The sequence below is a fragment of the Chiloscyllium punctatum genome, chromosome 44, assembly GCF_047496795.1.
Source record: "Chiloscyllium punctatum isolate Juve2018m chromosome 44, sChiPun1.3, whole genome shotgun sequence".
NCBI lineage: Eukaryota > Metazoa > Chordata > Chondrichthyes > Orectolobiformes > Hemiscylliidae > Chiloscyllium > Chiloscyllium punctatum.
In genome coordinates, this window is record NC_092782.1 from 53480063 (window position 1) to 53503451 (window position 23389).

The 23389-nt window shown below is 42.1% G+C and overlaps 1 protein-coding gene across 8 annotated transcripts in view; it reads left to right on the forward strand.

The window, feature by feature from the left end:
- usp6nl (USP6 N-terminal like) overlaps nt 1-23389 on the forward strand; it is a 235239-nt gene that overhangs the window by 147570 nt on the left and 64280 nt on the right. For all 8 annotated transcript variants that reach the window (XM_072562952.1, XM_072562957.1, XM_072562956.1 and 5 more), the window contains one exon: nt 22951-22999. In XM_072562952.1, coding sequence (XP_072419053.1) covers nt 22951-22999 — 49 coding nt within the window. The remainder of the gene's footprint in view (nt 1-22950; nt 23000-23389) is intronic.

Consider the following 23389-nt stretch of genomic DNA (forward strand, 5'->3'; position numbering starts at 1 on the left):
TTTGCAATAAGCATTTTCTAATAAAGATTAATATCCCTATAAATATTACTTGTGAAGTTTAATTTAGTTTTAGAATGTCAAAAGCCATGAACACCTTCACCCAGCCCTGTTGCCCTTTCCAGCAATATTTCAAGAAAAAACTGCATTTCAGGACACAAGCATTTATCATCCACTTGCGACAATTGATGCAGAATAGTCAGTAAACTACACTTTGGAATTTCTGAAACACCTGTTCTTACAGGTACAAGAATTGTGGATTATAATGAAACCAGCTGATTTTAATATTGGACAAATCAGACCCCAGAGTGAAATTTGATTTGTTAAATCCTCCCTTTGTTTTCTTTCAACCTTGTTGATCAGGTACAGAACACATTCACAATAAGCTTCCAATGTACTTCTAACACAAGGAATAAAATGTTTAATAAACATGATTTAAAAAAAAAATTATGCTGTATTAAATTAGACAAAAACAATTGGAAAGATTTCATTGTAGACGTTTCTGAGGATTCATTCATGCTATTCCTTTGAACCCTGCTATACCCTTAGAAACACCCAAACCTCAATGAAAAATTTGCACACTAAGGCTCCCTTACTCAGGCTGGTATAGCTGCCATCACTTTCTTTTAATTAATTTCTATGTGGAGAGTAGATTTTGTTTTTCGCTTCAGCTAGTATCTCTCCCCAACCATGTAAATCAAACTGCAAATTAAGCTCACTGTAACTTTTAATTTCAGAGCAGCTGCATAATTTCCCTAAACCCCATGTTGAGCAGATCTTCACTGTAGCTGGTGCTATTCAAGTGGGTTTAAACTAGCTCAGCAAGGGGATGGGAACCTGAGGTGCAGTTGCAGTGTACAGGAGGATGAAAGGTAGTGACAGGATTTCACAGTCACAGGAATGGTTTGAAGTGCGTCTACTTCAATGCCAGAAGTATCCGAAATAAAGTAGGTGAACTTGCAACATGGATAGGTACCTGGGACTTCGATGTTGTGGCCATTTTGGGGACATGGATAGAGCAGGGTGAGGAATGGATGTTGCAGGTTCCAGAGTTTAGATCTTTCATTAAGAATAGGCAAGGCGGTAAAAGAGGGGGAGGTGTGGCCTTGTTAGTCAAGGGTAGTATAACAGTGGCTGAAAGAACTTTTGACGAGGACTCGTCTACTGAGGTAGCGTAGGCTGAGGTTAGAAACAGGAGAGGAGAGGTCACACTTCTGGGAGTTTTTTTTATAGGCCTCCTAGAGTTCCAGGAAGGTGGAAGGGGATTGGCAAAATTATTCTGGGTAGGAGTGAAAGGAACAGGGTGGTCATTATGGGGGACTTTAACTTCCCCAACCTTGACTGGAAATGTTATAACTCTAATACGTCGGATGGATCCATTTTTGTCCAATGTGGACATGAGGGTTTCCTGACACAGTATGTCAAAGGGCCAACAAGAGGGGAGGCCACACTGGATCTGGTGCTTGGTAATGAACCAGGCCAGGTGTTTGATTTAGTTGTAGATGAGCACTTTGGAGAGTGTGATCATAATTCAGTTACGTTTAGTTTAGCGATGGAAAGGAATAGGTACATTCCACAGGCCAAGAGTTATCGATGGGGTAAGGGCAATTATAATGCGATTAGGCAAGAATTAGGATGCATAGAATGGGGTAGCAAAATGCAAGAGATGCAAACAATCAAAATGTGGAGCTGATTTAAGGAACAGATGCTGCGTGTCCTTGATCGCTGTGTCCCTGTTGGGTAGGGAGGAAGTGGTTTACTATAAAAATCGCATCTCTTGTTAAGCGGAAGAAGGATGCTTACATATTGATGAGGAAAGATGGGTCAGATGAGGCGATGGAGAGTTGCAGATCAGCTAGGATGAATTTAAAGAGAGAGTTAAGAAGAGCAAAGAGAGGACACGAGCAGTCTTTAGCAAATAGAATAAAGGAGAACCCTAAAGCTTTATATAGGTATGTGAGGAATAAAAGGATGAGTAGGGTAGGAATAGGGCCAGTCAAAGACAGAAGTGGGGAGTTAAGTGTGGACCCCGTGGAGATCGGAGAGGTGCTAAACGAATATTTCTCATTGGTTTTCACTCAGGAGAAGGAGAATATTGTAGAGGAGAAGAATGAGATACAAGATATTTGACTAGAAAGGACCGAGGTTAGTTACGAACAGGTGTTATCAATTCTAGAAGGAGTGAAAGTAGACAAGCCCCCGGGCCAGATGGGATTTATCCGAGGATTCTCTGGGAAGCTAGGGAGGAGATAGAAGAACCTTTGGCTGTGATATTTGAGTCGTCATTGTCTACAGATTTAGTATCAGAGGACTGGAGGATTGTGCCCTTGTTCAGGAAGGACAGTAGAGATGACCCAGGTAATTATAGACCAGTGAGCCTTACTTCTATTGTAGAAAAGGTTTTGGAAAGGATTATAAGAAATAAGGTTTATAATCATCTAGCAAGCAACAATTTGATTTCAGATAGTCAGCATGGTTTCATCAAGGGCAGGTCGTGTCTCGCAAATCTCATCGAGTTTTTTGAGAAGGTGACCAAGTATGTAGATGAAGGTAGGGCAATTGACATGGTATACTTGGACTTCAGTAAAGCCTTTGATAAGGTTCCACCTGGTAGGCTGTTGGAGAAAATGCAGAGGCATGGGATTGAGGGTGATTTAGCAGTTTGGATTAGAAACTGGCTTTCTGAAAGAAGGCAGTGAGTGGTGGTTGATGGAAAATATTCAGCCTGGAATCCAATTACTAGTGGTGTGCCAGAAGGATCAGTTTTGGGACAGATCAGCTCTGCAAGTCTCAAACCTTAGACTGAAGCTGGGAATTGTAGTCTCCATTTAGAAGGAACTTAATTGCAAACCAGGGGGGAGAATCTTGGGGAGAACTGGAATTTAGTATTTGTCATTTTTATAAATAACTTAGATGCAGGCAAAGGTGGATGGATTAGTAAATTTGTTGGTGCACGGTGGCTCAGTGGTTAGCACTGCTGCCTCGCAGCACCAGGGACTTAGGTTAGATTCCGGCCTCTGGCAACTGTCTGCGTGGGTTTCCTCCAGGTGCTCTGGTTTCCTCTCACTGTCCAAAGATGTGCAGGTTAGGTTAATTGGCCATTCTAAATTGCGCATAGTGTTAGGTGCATTAGTCAGAGGGAAATGGGTCTGGCTGGGTTACTCTTCGGAGGGTCGATGTGGACTTGTTGGGCTGAAGAGCCTGTTTCCACACTGTAGGGAATGTAATCACTAAAGTCAGTGGAGCAGTGGACAGTCTGGAAGAATGTTACAGGTTGCAGGGGACTTGGATAAACTGCAGAATTGGGCTGAGAGGTGGCAAATGGAGTTCAATGCAGCTAAATGTGAGGTGATGCACATTGGGAAGAGCAACAGGAAGGCAGAGTATTGGGTCAATGGAAAGATTCTTGGTAGTGTGGATGTGCAGAGAGATCTTGGAGTCCATATATATAGATCCCTGAAAGTTTCTACCCAGGTTGATAGTGCTGTTAAGAAGGCATACGGTGTTTTAGGTTTCATTGGTAGAGGGATTGAGTTCTGGAGCTGCAATATCATGCTGCAACTATACAAAACGCTAGTGCGGCCGCACTTGGAATATTGTGCACATTTCTGGTCGCCATATTTCGGGAAGGATGTGGAAGCATTGGAAAAGGTGTAGAGGAGATTTACCAGGATGTTGCCTGGTCTGGAGGGAAGGTCTAATGAGGAAAGGCTGAGACACTTGGGTCTGTTCTCATTGGAAAGTAGAAGGCTAAGAGGGGATTTGATAGAGACATACAAGGTGATCAAAGGGTAGACAGTGAAAATCTTTTTCCTAGGATGACGCTATCAATTTGTACAAGGGGGCATAGCTACAAATTGAGGGGTGATAGATTTAAGACAGATGACAGAGACAGGTTCTTTTCTCAGAGTGGTAAGGGTGTGGAATGCCTACCTGCCAATGTCGTTCACTCAGCCACATTCGGGAGATTTAAACAATCCTTGGATAAGCACATGGATGATGATGGGATAGTGTAGGGGGATGAGCTGAGAATAGTTCACAGGTCGGCGCAACGTGAAGGGCCTCTTATGTGCTATATGGTTCTGTGTTCTATACTTCTGTATACCTCATACAGACTGTCTTTCTGGCATTGTTCTCTGTTTCTCTGTGTGTCATTGGATCTCTGTCATTAAGTGATAGCAGTGTTTTTTGCTGTATCTTTTATTACTGCATTGAATTGTTCTTTTTAAAATGTGTGCAACCAAAATAAGCTTCCAGATCTCTCTGCACTAAGCCATGAGAACACTCAGAAATGAAACAAAACCATGTCACCGTTTCTTAATACAAGAGATCAAATCTAAATTCACTTCAAAGTTATGCATTTTTCTGAACTGAGGTCATGTAGTAATTAGCTTAGATTTAGATTACTTTAGATTACTTACAGTGTGGAAACAGGCTCTTCGGCCCAACAAGTCCACACCGACCCGCCGAAGCGCAACCCACCCATACCTCTACATTACGGGCAATTTAGCATGGCCAATTCACCTGACCTGCACAACTTTGGACTGTGGGAGGAAACCGGAGCACCCGGAGGAAACAGATGCAGACACGGGGAGAACGTGCAAACTCCACGCAGTCAGTTGCCTGAGATGGGAATTGAACCCGCGTCTCTGGCGCTGTGAGGCAGCAGTGCTAACCACTGTGCCACCATGCCGCCCATAAATTGGTATATGAAATGATGTCAGCATGTAAGTGGTTGCTGACAGTTCTGGAAAGATGCTGTAATATAGCCTTGGAATCAAATAGTTGAAGAAATAATTCTTCATAATTGAGGATGCCTAACTAAAGTGAATGTGCTTTAATAACTATCTATGCTTATTTGATGTACTTTGCTTGAATAGCTGAATGGGTTTTGCAAAATATATGCTTCATTAACATATTGAGTTCTCAAAATCTATGTTTTGAAGGCATCAGTTATCTCCTATGCTTAAGATTTAATTTCTCCTCAATTAAGATGATATTAAACAGAGATTTTAAATTACCATGTTGACTTAGACTGATAATCTTGGTTTTTATTGAAAAGTTTGACGTTGAGCCTTTTTCAGCTCAAATATTTGTTCAGTTGTTAAAATGCTAATAACTGGTTTGGATCCTCCTGTCCTTTCTTACTTGACAAATGTTAACTATAATAACAAATTTCTGTCTTGGACCAATATGAGAGTTGATGCATTTAACTATATTTTATGGCTTGACATTTAAAGATTGGTTTTAGATTAACCTGACAGATTTATGCTTCCTCTCAATGTAATTCACAATGTTATACAATTGTCTCTGATATGTTGGGCCGAAGGGCCTGTTTCCATACGGTAGGGAATCTAATCCTAATCTCGTATGATCTCACATTATAAGAAAATCACGTAATAGCCCCGCCATTTAAACTAATGGGACCGGAATCTTGTTATAGCCATTCAGGCAAGGAAAGTTCGCATTCTACATACAACAGTTTAAATTCTTCAATTGTGTTAAAGCCAATTTATATTGAAGAAACGCTTGTTATAGCAGAACCGATTGGAATTGTATTCCATTCCATTAACACAATTTCTTATTTTTTAATGACATTATTTGGAAGGAGATTTGAGCCCTTTTCAGCAATTAAGTTTTGATACGATGCAGTTGACATTTTTTAGATCATTGCACATTAAGTTTTTTCTTATTTAAAGCTATTCAAGTTTTATATTTTTACATTAACTATCGATTTGATATGATCACAGTGAACTTCCTTCAGGTGAGGTCTTAATAGCTGCAAACATAAGAGATTAAAACAACAAAGTACTCCATTAAAACTTTTTTTAAGATTATATTGTTGAAAGATTTCAAACTCCAGTCTCTTGAAATTAAAGCAATCCACCGATGTGAATAAGAGCATCTGTAGCTGATTCCAATCAATTGTGTGGAAACTTGTACATGTTTCTGTCTGGAGAATCATACTTTTCGATAAAATATTCACTATTGAACTGTGAACTGTGCACTGACAGCGATAAAAAGAAAGTAAAAACAATGACTGAAGATGCTGGAAACCAGATTCTGGATTAGTGGTGCTGGAAGAGCACAGCAGTTCAGGCAGCATCCGAGGAACAGTAAAAACGACGTTTCGGGCAAAAGCCCTTCATCAGGAATAAAGGCAGAGAGCCTGAAGTGTGGAGAGATAAGCGAGAGGAGGGTGGGGGTGGGGAGAAAGTAGCATAGAGCACAATGGGTGAGTGGGGGTGGGGATGAAGGTGATAGGGCGAGGGGAGGGTGGAGTGGATAGGTGGAAAAGAAGATAGGCAGGTAGGAAACGTCATGGGGACAGTGCTGAGCTGGAAGTTTGGAACTAGGGTGAGGTGGGGGAAGGGGAAATGAGGAAACTGTTGAAGTCCACATTGATGCCCTGGGGTTGAAGTATTCCGAGGCGGAGATGAGGCGTTCTTCCTCAAAATGAAAACTACTTGCCTGGTGTTTTGAGGCATCTCTGTTGGTTACATACTTCAACTACAATTTGTTATTAAATGTAATTAATAAGCCAGTTTAAATATAAGAAATCTTGAACATTTTTAACCTTTAGTGATCCTAAAGCTGTGTTTTATTCTTACTATAATGCATCAGCATTGAAAGATGTAACAAGACTTCATATTGGCACTAGAGAGATTTAATACAATTAATACATTAAGATTTTCTCAAATGTATGGTCCATCTACAAAGCAATTGTAACCCATGTGTGAGCTGCTTTTGCACTGTTCATGTACATATTGCCTTTATAATCCTTTCTAGCATTGAAGTTCTATAAGAAATTTGAAAACCACATGATTTTAAAAAGAAAAATGCAGCATGAGGACACTGAAGTGCACATGACACTGCCACCTTGTGTTACCTCAAAATCATTTTAATTATGTGGGTCTGCCTTGATACTTTTTCCTGCCTGGTGGTTGTTTTTTATTTACAAAGCTGAGAAAAGAAATGCCTATAATTAGCAACCTGCTTTGAAAACTCTGCTCACATTTTGACAGCTGTGATAAATTGCATCATTGCAGCTTCAGTGGCAGAAGTAATGATGCCAATTTGCTTGGCATATTAGTACCTCAGTAAAATCTGTTGTGGAAGCATGAAAATGACTCCGAAGCACAACTCACTGAGTTTTGGCTTTGTTTTTGCAATGTATTTACTTTCTGGATATGGTTGTTCTGAGAACAGCATTTGTTGCTCCACCCAGTTTACTCTTGAGATGCTGGTACTGGACTCCTTTAGTGTGAATCACGTGAATTAATGCAACTTTTCACAGTGATAAATTGTGAAAATTTAATATGTTAAATTGAGATTGGTTGAATTCAATTTCTAAGTGTTGGAATGAAGTGTTATATTTATCAGTAAAACTTCCTATTCCTATTGGTTGATGGCCTTATTCTCTCTTCCTTCTAAATTATTATGCTAGTCTTGTCCTAAAATAATTAACAAGCTCTTTTTTACGAAATATTAGGTTAAACTTGACTTTGATGCCAGGATTAATTACAGATATAAATTCTGAAAAGGCTCATCTTTGTATGCACAATATATAACAAAATTGAGATTAGCATTGCATTCAAATTACACTATATTTTGGGTATGTTAATTCAGCTTTCTTTTTTCTGTTATTCAAGTGGTATAGACAAGTCCTTAACTCACTCTGATTTATCAACTCTTTTTGCAAATATACTGTGCATGAGGCAGCTCTGAATCTTTCCTTCTGAAAGTAAAGTTGAGATTAAATTATTAACTGCACAGCTCTAAGCCTTTTTTTTTTGCTTATAAACATTGGACTGCAAAATTAGTAAAATTCTAAAAATTCATGAAAACATTGAATTTACTGCTATCTCGATCTCCATAAATCACTCCCGTTGTTTAAACTCTCTAACCCATATTCATGGTCATCCCCTTCTCTTTGCCATAGTTCGGGGGATAGGTAGGAGGTTTTGTGGGAACGAGAGAAACTCACGATTGGTGTGTTGCCTCCCAGGTGCCAGGGTTCATGATTTCTCGGATTGTTATTTTGGAATCCTTGAGGGGGAGGGGGAGCAGCCCCAAGTCCTGGAAGAAAGGCGGGGGTCGAAGGCAGAAATTTAAGTAACTAGAATGGAAGCTTAGGGCTAATACAAACATAGTTTGTTATTCCTGGTTTGTTCCCCGTGCTAGTGAAGTGAACAGGGAGAGAATGAAACTGCACACGTGGCTGCGGCGATGGTGCAGGAGGGAGGGTTTTGGATTCTTGGATAATTGGAGCTCTTTCTGGGGAAGGTGGGACCTCTACAAACAGGATGGTCTTCACCTGAACCAGAGGGGTACCAATATCCTGGGGGGGAAGATTTGCAAATGCTCTTAGGGAGGACTTAAGTTAATGTAGCAAGGAAATGGGAACCTGAATTGCATTTCTGGTGTACAAGAGGTTGAGGGACTGAGGTCAAGGATAAGTTTACAAGGTTGCAAGAGGGCATCGGCAATCAGGATGTTGGTTTGAAATGTGTGTACTTCACTGCCAGGAGCATCCAGAAAAAGGTGGGTGAACTTTCGATGTTGTGGCCAATTGAGAGACATGGATAGAGGAGGGACAGGAATGGTTACTGCAGATTCCAGGATTTAGATTTAAGAGCAGTAAAATCAACATTTCGGGCAAAAGCCCTTCATCAGGCTTTTGCCCGAAACGTCGATTTTACTGCTCCTCGGATGCTGCCTGAACTGCTGTGCTTTTCCAGTACCACTCTAATCTAGACTCTGGTTTCCAGCATCTGCAGTCATTGTTTTTACCTGTGTTTCAGTAAGAGCAGAGAAGATGGTGGTGTGTTTGGTGGGGGGGCCTTTGCTGGTGATGGTGCCTATGGCATTGTTAACCAAGGTTCGTATTACAGCAGCTGAAATAACGTTTGAGGACTCATATCATTGAGGTAGGTTGGGCTGAGGTTAGAAACAGGAAAGGAGGGTCACTCTGTTGGGAGTTTTCGATAGGCCTCCAAATAGTTTCAGGGATGTAGAGGAAAGGATAGCAAAGATGATTGTCAACAGGAAGGAGAGTAACAGGGTAGTTGTTATGGTTACTTTAAATTCCCCAGTATTGATTGGGAATACTAATTCCGTTAGTTTAGATGGGTCAGTTTTGGTTTAACCTGTGCCAGGAGGGTTTTCTGATACAGTATATAAACAGGCCAACAAGGGGCGATGCCATATTGGATTTGATACTGGGGAATGAACCCAGCCAGGTGTTGGATTTGGAGGTAGGTGAGCACTTTAGCGATAGTGACCATAATTCAGTTATGTTTACAATAGCAATGGGTCAGGATAGGTATGTACAGCAGGGAAAGAGGTATAACTGGGGGAAATGCAATTAAAGAACATAGAACATTACAGCGCAGTACAGGCCCTTCGGCCCTCGATGTTGCGCCGCACTGTCATACTAATCTGAAGGCCATCCCATCTACACTATTCCATGTACGTCCATTTGCCTGTCCAATGATGACTTAAATGCACTTAAACTTGGCGAATCTACTACCGATACAGGCAAAGCATTCCGTACCCTTACTACTCTCTGAGTAAAGAAACTACCTCTGACATCTGTCTTATACCTATCTCCCCTCACTTTAAAGTTGTGTCCCCTCATGTTTGCCGTCCCCCGCACTTGGAAAAAGGCTCTCCCTGTCCACCCTATCTAACCCTCTGATTATCTTGTATGCCTCTATTAAGTCACCTCTCAACCTTCTTCTCTCTAACGAGAACAGCCTCAAGGCCCTCAGACTTTCCTCGTAAGACATTCCTTCCATACCAGGCAACATCCTAGTAAATCTCCTCTGCACCCTTTCCAAAGCTTCCACATCATTCTTATAATGCGGTGACCAGAACTGTACACAATACTCCAGGTGTGGCTGTACCAGAGCTTTGTACAGCTGCAGCATAACCTCCTGGTTCCGGAACTCAATCCCTCTATTAATAAAAGGTCAAAACACTGTATGCCGCCTTAACAACCCTGTCAATCTGGGTGGCAACTTTCAGGGATCTGTGTACATGGACACCGAGATTTCTCTGTTCATCTGCACTCCCAAGAATCTTACCATTAGCCCAGTACTTAGCATTCCGATTACTCCGGCCAAAGTGTATCACCTCACACTTGTCCACATTAAACTCCATTTGCCACCTCTCAGCCCAGCTCTGCATCCTATCTATGTCTCTCTGCAACCTATTATATCCTTCGTCACTATCCACATCTCCACCGACCTCTGTCGTCCGCAAATTTACTAACCCACCCTTCTGAGCCCTCATCCAGGTCATTTATAAAAATGAGGAACAGCAGTGGACCCAACACCGACCCTTGCGGTACGCCGCCAGTAACTGGACACCAAGATGAACATGTTCCATCAACTACAACCCTCTGTTTTCTTTCAGCAAGCCAATTACTGATCCAAACTGCTATGTCTCCCACAATCCCATTCCTCCGCATTTTGTATGATAGCCTACTGTGGGGAACCTTATCGAACGCCTTGCTGAAATCCGTATAACACATCAACTGGTTTACTCTCATCTACCTGTTTGGTCACTTTGTCAAAAAACTCAATAAGATTCGTTAGGCACAACCTACCCTTCACAAAACAGTGCTGACTGTCCTTGATCAGATTATTCTTTTCTAGATGGTTATAAATCCTATCTCCTAACCTTTTCCAACACTTTTCCAACAACTAAAGTGAGACTCACTGGTCTGTAATGACCAGGGTTGTCTCTACTATCCTTTTTGAACAAGGGAACCACATTTACTATCCTCCAGTCCTCAGGAACTATTCCTGTAGACAATGATGATTTGAAGATCAATGCCAAAGGCTCAGCAATCTCTTCCCTTGCTTCCCAGAGAATCCTAGGATAGATCCCATCTGGCCCAGGGGACTTGTGTATTTTCACACTCTGCAGTATTTCTAATACCTCTTCCTTGTGAACCTCAATCTCTTCTAGTCTAGTTGCAAGTATCTCTGTATCTTCCTCGCCAACATTTTCATTTTCTATAGAGAACACTGTCGAAAAATATTTATTTAGTGCTTCCCCTATCTCCTCTGACTCCACACACAACTTCCCACTATTATCCTTGAATGGCCCTAATTTAACTCTCGTCATTCTTTTATTCCTGACATTCCTATGGAAAGCCTTAGGGTTAACCCTGATTCTATCCGCCAACAACTTCTCATGTCCCCTCCTGGCTCTTCTGAGCTCTCTTTTTAGGTCTTTCTTGACTTCCTTGTAACCCTCAAGCGCCCTAACTGAGTTTTCACATTTTGTCCTAACATAAGCTGCCGACGCCTTCTTGACCAGAGATTCCACTTCCTTAGTAAACCACGGCTCACGCGTTCTATATCTTCCTCCCTGCCTGACAGGTACATACTTATCTAGGACACACAGGAGCTTTTCCTTGAATAAGCTGCACATTTTTAATGTGCTCATCCCCTGTATTTTCCTTCCCCATTCTACACTTCCTAAATCTTTCCTAATTGCATCGTAATTTCCCTTCCCCAGCTGTAACTCTTGCTCGGTGGAATACACCTATGCCATTCCATCACTTAAGTAAACCTGACAGAATGTGATCACTGTCTCCAAAGTGCTGACCTACTTCCAAATCTAACACCTGGCCAGGCTTGTTACCCAGTACTAAATCTAAAGTTGCTTTGCCCCTTGTAGGCCTGTCTACATACTGTGTCAGGAAGCCCTCCTGCACACATGGACAAAAACTGACCCATCTATAGTACTCTTACTGTAGTGATCCCAGTCAATATTTGATAACTACCCTGCCTCTCTCACTCCTATCAAGAATCATCTTTGCTATCCTTTCCTCTACATCTCTGAGACCATTCGGAGGCCTATAGAAAACTCCCAGCATGGTGACTTCTCCTTTCCTGTTTCTAACCTCAGCCCATACTACCTCAGTTAACGAGTCCCCAAACATCCTTTCTACAACTGCAATATTGTCCCTGATCAACAATGCCACACCTCCCCCGTCTTTTACCATCTTCTCTGCTCTTACTAAAACATCTGAATCCCCGGAACCTGCAACAGCCATTCCTGTCCCTGATCTATCCATACCTCCGTAATGGCCACAACATCGAAGTCCCAGGTACCAACCCAGCTGCCAGTTCACCTACTTTATTATGATGCAATTAAGCAAGATTTAGGATGCATAGGATGGGGAAGGAAATTGCAGGGGATGAAAACACTTGAAATAGAACATAGAACATAGAACAATACAGCACAGAACAGGCCCTTCGGCCCACGATGTTGTGCCGAACTTCTATCCTAGATTAAGCACCCATCCATGTACCTATCCAAATGCCGCTTAAAGGTCGCCAATGATTCCATGCCCCCACCACTCTCTGGGTAAAGAACATCTCCCCTATACCTTCCACCCTTCACCTTAAATTTATGTCCCCTTGTAACACTCTGTTGTACCCGGGGAAAAAGTTTCTGACTGTCTACTCTATCTATTCCTCTGATCATCTTATAAACCTCTATCAAGTCACCCCTAATCCTTCGCCGTTCCAACAAGAAAAGGCCGAGAACTCTCAACCTATCCTCGTACGACCTATTCTCCATTCCAGGCAACATCCTGGTAAATCTCCTCTGCACCCTCTCCAAAGCTTCCACATCTTTCCTAAAGTGAGGCGACAGAACTGCACACAGAACTCCAAATGTGGCCTAACCAAAGTCCTGTACAGCTGCAACATCACTTCACGACTCTTGAATTCAATCCCTCTGCTAATGAACAATAATACACCATAGGCCTTCTTACAAACTCTATCCATCTGAGTGGCAACTTTCAAAGATCTATGAACATAGACCCCAAGATCCCTCTGCTTCTCCACCTTACTAAGAACCCTACCGTTAACCCTGTATTCTACATTCTTATTTGTCCTTCCAAAATGGACAACCTCACACTTGACAGGGTTGAACTCCATCTGCCACTCCTCAGCCCAGCTCTGCATCATATCTAAGTCCCTTTGCAAACGACAAATGCCCTCCTCACTGTCCACAACTCCACCTATCTTTGTCTCATCTGCAAATTTTCTGACCCACCCTTCAACTCCCTCATCCAAGTCATTAATAAAAATTACAAAAAGCAGAGGACCCAGAACTGATCCCTGCGGAACTCCACTTGTAACTGGGTTCCAGGCTGAATATTTACCATCTACCACCACTCTTTGACTTCGACTGGTTAGCCAGTTTTCTATCCAATTGGCCAAATTACCCTCTATCCCATGCCTCCTGACTTTCCGCATTAGCCTACCATGGGGAACCTTATTAAATGCCTTACTAAAATCCATGTATACTACATCCACTGCTCTACCCTCATCCACATGCTTGGTCACCTCCTCGAAGAATTCAATAAGACTTGTAAGGCAAGACCTACCCTTCACAAATCCATGCTGGCTGTCCCTAATCAAGCAGTGTCTTTCCAGATACTCATAAATCATATCCTTCAGTACCCTTTCCATTACTTTGCCTACCACCGAAGTAAGACTAACTGGCCTGTAATTCCTGGGGTTATCCCTATTCCCTTTTTTGAACAGGGGCACAACATTCGCTACTCGTCAGTCCCCTGGTACCACCCCTGTTGACAGTGAAGACGAGAAGATCATTGCCAACGGTACTGCAATTTCCTCTCTTGCTTCCCACATAATCCTAGGATATATCCCGTCAGGCCCGGGGGACTTGTCTATCCTCAAGTTTTTCAAAATGTCCAACACATCTTCCTTCCTAACAAGTATCTCCTCTAGCTTACCAGTCCATTTCACACTCTCCTCTTCAACAATACGGTCCCTCTCATTCGTAAATACTGAAGAAAAGTACTCATTCAAGACCTCTCCTATCTCTTCCGACTCAATACACAATTTCCCACTCCTATCCTTGATTGGACCTACCCTCGTTCTCGTCATTCTCAGGTTTCTCACATACGCATAAAGTGCCTTGGGGTTATCCTTGATCCTATCCGCCAAGGATTTTTCATGCCCTCTCTTAGCTCTCCTAATCCCTTTCTTCAGCTCCCTTCTGGCTATCCTGTATCCCTCCACTGCTCTGTCTGAACCCTGTTTCCTCAACCTTACGTAAGCCTCCTTCTTCCTCTTTACTGGACATTCAACCTCCCTCGTCAACCAAGGCTCCCTCACATGACCATTTCTTTCCTGCCTGATAGGTACATACATATCAAGGACACGTCGTATCTGCTCCTTGGAAAAAGTTCCACATTTCCACCACATCCTTCCCTGACAGCCTATGCTCCCAACTTATGCTCCTCAAATCCTGTCTTACAGCATCGTAATTTCCCTTCCCCCAATTGTAAAATCTACCTTGTGCGCACCTATATCTCTCCATAACCAAGGTGAAAGTCACAGAATTGTGGTCACCATCACCAAAATGTTCACCCACTAACAAGCCCACCACTTGTCCCGGTTCATTACCGAGTACCAAATCCAATATGGCCTTCCCTCTGGTCGGACAATCTACATATGGAGTTAGAAAAGCTTCCTGGACACACTGCACAAACACCGCCCCGTCCAATCTACTTGATCTAAAGAGCTTCCAATCAATATTTGGGAAGTTGAAATCGCCCATGACTACTACCCTGTGGCTTCTGCACCTTTCCAAAATCTGTTTCCCAATCTGTTTCTCCACATCTCTGCTGCTATTGGGGGGCCTATAGTAAACACCAATTGGGGGGCCTATAGTAAACACTAATGTGGGGCTTATTCAAGGAACAGCTACTGCGGGTCCTTGATAAGTATATCTCTATCATGCAGGAAGGTAGTTGTTGAGAGAGAGAGCCATGGTTTACTAAAGATGTTGAAGCTATTGTCAAGAGAAAGAAGAAGCCTCATGTGAGGATGAGGTGTGAAGACTTGGTTGGGGGCTTGGGAGTTATAAGTTAGCCAGAAAAGATCTAAAGAGAGGGCTAAGAAGAGCCAGGAGGGGACTTGAGAAGTTATCGGATAGGATCAAGGAAAGCCCGAAGGCCTTCTACAGGTATATCAGGAATAAAAGAATGACTCGAGTAAGATTAGGGCCAATCAAAGACAGTAGTGGGATGTTGCATGTGGAATCTGAGGACATAGGGGAAGCTCTTAATGAATACTTTTCGTCATTGTCCTTTTCCAATGTGAATTCCAATGTTAGTGAGAATACAGAGATACAGACTACTAGATGGGATTGCGGTTGACAAAGAGGAGATTTCAGCAATTTTGGAAGATCTGAAAATAGATAGGGCCCCGGGCCGGATGAGATTTATCTTCCGATTCTCTGGGAAGCCTGGTAAGAGATTACAGAGCCTTCGGCTTTGATCTTTGTGTCATCATTGTCAACAGGAGCAGTGCCAGACGACTGGAGGATAGCAAATGTTGTTCCCTTGTTTAAGAAGGGGAGTCTGGACAACCCTGGTAATTATAGGCCAGTGAGCCTTACTTCGGTTGTAAGGTGTTGGAAAAGGTTATAAGAGATAAGATTTCTAATCATCTGGAAAGGATTAATTTGATTAGGGATAGCCAACATGGTTTTGTGAAGGAGAAAGTGAGGACTGCAGATGCTGGACATCAGAGTTGAAAAATGTGTTGCTGGAAAAGCGCAGCAGGTCAGGCTGCATCCAAGGAGCAGGAGAAGCTGGAGATTCCTGAAGAAGGGCTTATGCCCAAAAATTTGTTTCTCCTGCTCCTTGGATGCTGCCTGACCACCCGCGCTTTTCCAGCAACACATTTTTCACCATGGTTTTGTGAAGGGTCATGCCTCACTAACCTTATTGAGTTCTTCGAGGTGACAAAACAGGTGGATGAAGGTAAAGTGGTTGATGTGGTGTATATGGACTTGAGTAAGGCATTTGATAAGGTTTCATACAAAATACAGAGTTTCAGGATTGAAGGTGACTTCGTGGTTTGGATCAGAAATGGACCAACTGAAAGAAGACAGAGGGTGGTGGTTGATGGGGCATTTTCATACTGGAGCTCAGTTACCAGTGGTGTGCTGCAAGGATGTGTTTTGGGGTAACTGCTGTTTGTCATTTACAAAAATGATCTGGATGTGGGTGTGAAAGGATGCATTCATAAATTTACAGATGACAGTAAGGTAGGCAGAGTTTTGGATAGTGCCGAAGGCTATTGTGGGTTAGAGAGGGACAGAGGTAAGATGCAGAGCTGGGCTGACAAGTGGAAAATGGAGTTTAATGCGGAAAAGTGTGAGGTAGTTCACTTCAGAAGAAATAACAGGGATGCAGAGTACTGGGCTAATGGTAAAATTCTTGGCAGAGTAGATGAACAGAGAGATCTCAGTGTCCAGGTGCATAAATCCCTGAAAGTTGCCACCCAGGTTGATAGTGTTGTTAAGAAGGCATATGGTGTGTTGGCATTTATTGGTAGAGGTTGGCACAGCATCGAGGGCCGAAGGACCTGTACTGCGCTGTAACGATCCATATTCTATGTTCTATGGATTTGCTATTTCAGTAGTTTCAGTCTTAGGTAAGTCCATTTCCGATTGTTTCTTTATATTGTTCACCGCTCTCACTCCCTTCCGTCCCTTATCCTAAATCTTGTATTTATTCCTTGAAAATATCTATATCCCAATTTGTTAACAAGTGGACCTTCAAAATCCCAAAAATCAAGCCTTTGGCCCTTCATTTGTCACAATGCCTCTGCAAAATAGCTCAATCATGTCTTCATGGCAACAACTCTCCTTTTGTCCTAGTTCCCATTTATTTCTCTCCTCACACTGCCCCCCCATATGGCTTTGATCACAGCTCATTGAAAGGACATGGATGTGAAAGGATATGGCTTGGTTATACATTGAAATACCTGCCTGGATGAGTTAAAATGCTCCCATGTGTTTCATCAGTGAAAATCATTCACTATTCTAGAATAATCTTGGAATACAAGGATAATCCCCAGCTTTTTTTCCTCAATTATGGACCATCTTTTTAAACCCTTTTCCCCTGTCCCTGCAATCCTTATCTCCAACAGTAAATACAAGAAGCTCATAAACTTCATCGCTGAGATCAAGACCATCCAATCAGCCGTCTCTGCCTCAAACCTGCATTCTACTACGTCACCTAACCAAACTTCCTTTGAATGCCCTTGCCCTGGCTCTGAGCAGTCATGTTTCTCTTGTTTTCCCTTTATCTTGCCACATGCCCTCAGACTTTATTTTCTCTAAAATCCGTCTTCTGCTTGCTCAAATAAAAACAGTGCTGGAGAAATGCAGCAGGTCTAGCTGTATCTATCGAGAGAGAAATTGTAAATAGTTAGAGTCAAGTGACTCTTCTTTTGAACCCTGTTCCCTCGATCCTATTCTCTTAAGTGCTGATTACCCAACTTCCTCTCCTGTCCTTCATGTTAGCCAGTTCTTTCTCTTCAGATGCTATACCTCTCTCCTTTAAGTCTGCTGTCATCACCACTCTCCTAAGAAAAAAGACTCCCCTTGACCACACCATCCTCACAACCTGATGTCCCATCTCTAAACTCTGATTTCTCTCCACAGTCTTTGAATGTATGTTGCCTCCCAAATCCATTTACTTCCTCCTTGGGCTAATTTCAGTCCCATGAATAAGTTTTTTGCCCTGCAATGCACCAAACAGCTGTACTCAAAGTCACAAATGGCAGGATTCTGGGTAATCCAGGGTGAAGGACAGGAAAAGTTTCTGGCTGTACCAGGCTGCTCCTTTTTTTTTGAGGTATTTAGTTGGAGGTGATTTCCTCAAATTCCAGGAGCAGCAATTATTGTTTTATATGCTGTTGCATTGTTTTGGAACTTTAGAAGAAGAAAAAAAGTCAAAACAACAGCATTTTTAAAAGGGAGAAGAACAAAGGCAGCACATGGTCAGTGCAGGAGAGAGAAAGAGAAAGAAACGCACACTGTTAACTGACACAGCAGTGAACCTGAGCAGTTACTGCCATTGCTGTTTGAATTCATGCATCGCTGGATATTGGAGCACGTCTAGGAAATCTTAACAAACAGTGAAATTCACAACTGATCTAGGAGGAACCTGTTTGGGAGAGGTTACAGCACTGCAACAGATAAGTGAATAGTTTTCAGTGTAGCCTTGCTGTAAATCTACAATAGTGAGTTTTTTATTGATTAAATATTTTATTGAGATATGTCTCTTAAGTCATAAGTGTTAAGTTAGCTTGGAGCAGTGTATTGTAGAGGAATAAGACGGTGCTATTTTCTGGGTCTGTAGATTGGAAGAAGCAAAAATGGCCTTTAGTACAGTGATATGCTCTTCTTGTCGGATGTGGAAGTTTAGGGAGAGTTTACATGTTAGTGAGGATTATATCTGCAACAAATGCCATTGGTTGCGAATCCTGTTAGATCGAATAGATTGGTTGGAGTGACATGGAGCGGTTAGAGACAATGAGGAATTTACAAGAGCAAGGGGGTGTGATGGATGGCAGTTTATAGGGAGAAGTACTACTTTCGAATAAGTATGCTGTTTTGGAAAATGTAAGGGGTGACGGATTCTCAGGGGAATGTAGCACAAACAACCAAGTTTTTGGTACCAAGACAGGCTCGAATGAAATGAGGGGTATGTCGGGTTCCAAGCGATCAATTGTGTTAAGGGACTTTCTAGTCAGAGGCACAGACAGATGTTTCTGTGGCTAGCAGCAAAAAATCAGTATGATGTGTTGTCTCCCTGGTGCCAGGATCAAGGATCTCTCAGAGAGGGTGTAGAATGTTCTCAAATGGGAGAGGGACCAGCTGGAGGTTGTTGGACACATTGGAACCAATGACATAGAAGGGAGAAGGATGAGATTCTGAAGGGAGAATATAGAAAGTTAGGCAGGAATTTAAAAAGGAAGTCTTCGAGGGGAGTAATATCTGGATTACTCCTGATGCTATGAGCTAATGAGGGTAGGAATAGGAAGATAGAGCAGATGAATGTGTGGCTGAGGAGCTGGTGTATGGGAGAAGGATTCACATTTTTGGATCATTGGAATCTCTTCTGGAGTAGAAGTGACCTGTAGAAGGACAGATTGTACCTGAATTGAAAGGGGACTAATATACTGGCAGGGAGATTTGTGAGAGCTGCTCAGAAGGATTTAAACTAGTAAGGTAGGGGAGTGGGACTCTGGAAAATAGTGAGGAAAGAGATCAATCTGAGACTGGCACAGTTGAGAAAAGAAGCGAGTCAAACAGTCAGGGCAGGCAGGGACAAAGCAGAGGACAAGGTAGGACTGATAAATTAAACTGCATTTATTTCAGTGTAGGAGACCTAACAGGGAAGGCAGATGAACTCAGGGCATGGTTAGGAACATGGGTCTCGGATATTATAGCGATTACAGAAACATGGCTCAGGGATGGACAGGACTGGCAGCTTAATATTCCAGGATACAAATGCTACGGGAAGGATAGAAAGGGTGGCAAAAGAGGAGGGGGAGTGGCATTTTTGATAGTGATACAGCTGTACCTAGGGAGGTTATTCCCAGAAATACATTTGGGTGGAACTAAGAAATAAAAAAGGGATTGTATTATACACCACCTAATAGTCAGCGGTAAATTGAGATATAAACTTGAAAGGAGATCTCAGTTATCTTTAAGAATAATAGGCTGGTTGTGTTAGGGGATTTTAACTTTCCAAACATAGACTGGAATTGCCATAATGTTAAGGGTTTTGATGGAGAGGAATTTAAGTGTGTACAAGAAAATTTTCTGAGTCAGTATGTGGATGTACCTATGAGGAAAGTGCAAAACTTGACCTACTCTTGGGAAATGAGGTAGGGTAGGTAACTGAGGTGTCAGTGGGGGAGCACTTTGTGGCTAGCGACCATAATTAGAATATAGAACATAGTAAAGTACAGCACAGAACAGTCCCTTTGGCCCACGATGTTGTGCCAAGATTTAATCCTAATGTAAAATAAAGTAATTTAACCTACGCACCCCTCAACTCACTGCTATCCATGCGCATGTCCAGCAGTCGCTTAAATATCCCCAATGTCTCTGCTTCCACCACCACAGCTGGCAACGCATTCCATGCATTCACAACACTCTGCAGAAAGAATCTACCTCTGACGTCTCCTTTATACCTTCCTCCTAATATCTTCAAACTATGACTTCTTGTACCAGTCAATCCTGCCCTGGGAGAAAGTCTCTGGCTATTGACTCTATCTATTCCTCTCATTATTTTGTACACCTTGGTCAGGTCTCCTCTCTTCCTCCTTCTCTCTAGAAAGAAAGTCTGAGCTTATTCAACCTTTCTTCGTAAAGCAAGCCCTCCAGTCCAGGCAGCATCCTGGTAAACCGTTGCACCCTCTCCAAAGCCTCTGTGTCTTTCCTATAGCAGAGCAACCAGAAGTGGACACAGTATTCTAAGTGTGGTCTCATCAAGGACTTGTAGAGCTGCAGCAAAACCTCACGGCTCTTAAACTCGCCCCCCCCCCCCCCCCCCCCCCCCCCCCCCCCCCCCCGTTAATAAAAACCAAAACCCCATATGCTTTTTTTAACAACCCTATCTCCTTGGGTGGCAACTTTGAGAGATCTATATACTTGCACACCAGATCCCTCTGTTCCTCCACACTGCCAAGAATCCTGTCTTTAATCCTATATTCAGCATTCGAGTTCGACCTTCCAAAATGCATCACTTTGCATTTATCCAGGTTGAACTCCATCTTCCATTTCTCAGCCCAGTTCTGCATCCTGTCTGTGTCACGCTGCAGCCTGCAGTAGCCTTCTATACTATCGATGACACCTCCAACCTTTGTGTCATCTGCAAATTTACTAACCCACCCCTCAACCTCCTCATCCAAGTAATTACAAAGAGCAGAGGCCCAAGAACAGAGCCCTGCGGGACCCCATTCAACACTGTCCTCCAGGCAGGATACTTTCCATCTAAAACCACTTTCTGCCTTCTGTCAGCCAGCCAATTCTGAATCCAGATAGCCAAATCTCCCTGTATCCCATACTTCCTGACTTTATGAATGAGCCTATCATGGGGAACCCTATCAAATGCCTTGCTGAAGTCTATATACACCACATCCACTGTTCGACTGTCATCGACCTGTCTTGATGCCTCCTCAAAAACTCAAACAATTTGTGAGACATGACCTGCCCCTCACAAAGCCATGCTGACTGCCTTTAATCACACTATGCTTTGCCAAATAGTCATAAATCCTATCCCTCAGAATTCTTTCCACAACTTTGCTGGGCACAGACTTAAGACTGACTGGTCTGTAATTGCCAGGGATTTCCCTATTACCCTTCTTGAAAAGAGGAACAACATTCGCTTCCTTCCAATCCTCCAGTACGACACCCGTGGAGAGTGAGAAGGCAAATATCCTCGCCAGCGGTTTAGCAACCTCCTTTCTCACTTCCCGGAGCAGCCTAGGATAAATCTGGTCTGGCCCTGGGGACTTATCATCTGAATGTTTTCCAAACTTTCTAGCACATCAGCTTCATCAATCATGATCTGGTCAAGCCTGTATCCCAGCTCCTCTAAGTTTTCATTTACAACAAGTTCCCTTTCCTTGGTGAAAACTGAAGCAAAAAAACTCATTTCGGGCTTCCCCTATCTGCTCAGACTCCACACAAGCTTGCTCCGCTATCCCTGATTGGCCCGACCTTCTCCTGATCGTTCTCTGGGTTGAGATTCTGACCTCATTCATGTCACCCCTAATACTGCCTTTTTCTTTCTCTAACATAGCTTGATTTTTCTATTTCCGTTGACCTCCTACTGAAACCTTCACCTTTATTACCTCTAAACTTGACTGTTCCAACACACTTCTGGCTGGTCTCTCTCACTGTGCACTTTGTAAGCTTGATGTCATCCCAAATGCAAGTCATTTTCTGCCAACTTTGTAATCACTGATCTTGATTGGCTCCCAGTCAAACAGGGTCTTGGTTTTGAAATATTCATGCTAGTTTTCAGATTTTCCCATGGCCTTAGTTGCCTATTTTTGCACTCCCCTTCAGACCTTAGAATATACTTGTGTATTCCTCATCATAATTTCTCCATCATTAATTCTTGTTTCTTCAGTTATCTGGGCCCCAAGCTCTGGATTTCCTCACCACTCCAATTCTCTGTGCGCCTCCCATCTTTTCTTTAAGACAGTTCTTAAAACTTACTGTTTTAGTCTAGGTTTTGGACATGTGACCTAATATCTGCTGTGTGATTCATGTTATAATACTCTTTATTTTATAATACCATTGTGAAATATCTTGTATTACGTCCATGCGTCAAAAGTACTGTAGGAAGTGTAAGTTGTTAAAATTACACCAGAAATTTCATATGCTAATATGTTGGCTGGCTATCTGCTATTTTGTCTTGTCTGCACATATGAATTTAGATATTGTGTTTATTTAATGTGTCACTTGGTGGTTAATAATGCTACAGAATAGTATTTTTGTGGAATTTCTAGACACGTGAGGATCTGCATCCAGGAATACCAGTGGTCTGAGGGACTCAGTGAGGCCATGTGACAGTGGTATCAAAGATGGAATAATAAAGTAATAATAATAATGAAAGCTAATGGTAGCAAGTAGTGAAATATCTTCTCCAGGACTGCTTGAAGAAATAACAAAGATGATTTGGTATTATTGACTAACAAATAGAAGAGATGCCATGATGTTTTGGATAGATTTTAAGATGCATATACTCAGTGTCGATTATTTGCAAGGTTAAGTTCAATAACTTGCGTTCTTTAGGACAGAAACCTTCAGAGAAAAGTAATATCTTCTGTTGATTGCTATGCTAGATACAATTAGAAAGATGAAATTTGAATGTTGGCTGTTCAAGAATCACCCAGAATTGTCTCTTGTAAATGTCCAGAGTAGCACTTTGCTTCTTTATTTAGCCACAGGAGCCTTTACTGCACAAACATGCCTTTAGAATTGAGGAAGATGTTGTGAATCAATATGTTTATATTCAATATAGCTGAAATCAAAATTCATAAGTAATTAATTTATATTCTTCTTCTACAGGCAACAAGCTTTGTTCCACGTTTTAGCTGCTTATTCCATGTATAACACGGTATGTTTCTTAGTCATCTGTATTTTAGATGAGATTTCGAAGCAAGTTGTTGCTTTTCTGGTTCATATTGATTTTCTGAAAGATATGATATGTACAATGCCTTTGTAATAAAGATGATTTTCATCCTGCAGAGTTATAATAAAGTGATTGCTGAAATGCCTGATTTTGAAACAATGGTGGTGTCAGGGAGAATATAATTCAGTGTGAAGAATATTTGAAGGATATTAAGTCTTTTTTTTAGTATTTCAACTTTTTGAAAGAATTTAACCCTGCCAGGTGAATATTCATTGTGAACATAAAATTCTTCAATTGTTCTTCAGTAATCATGCATTAAAACATGTCATTGCCGTTTGTTTTGTGGAGTGACAATGGGACACAATCTTCTGAATT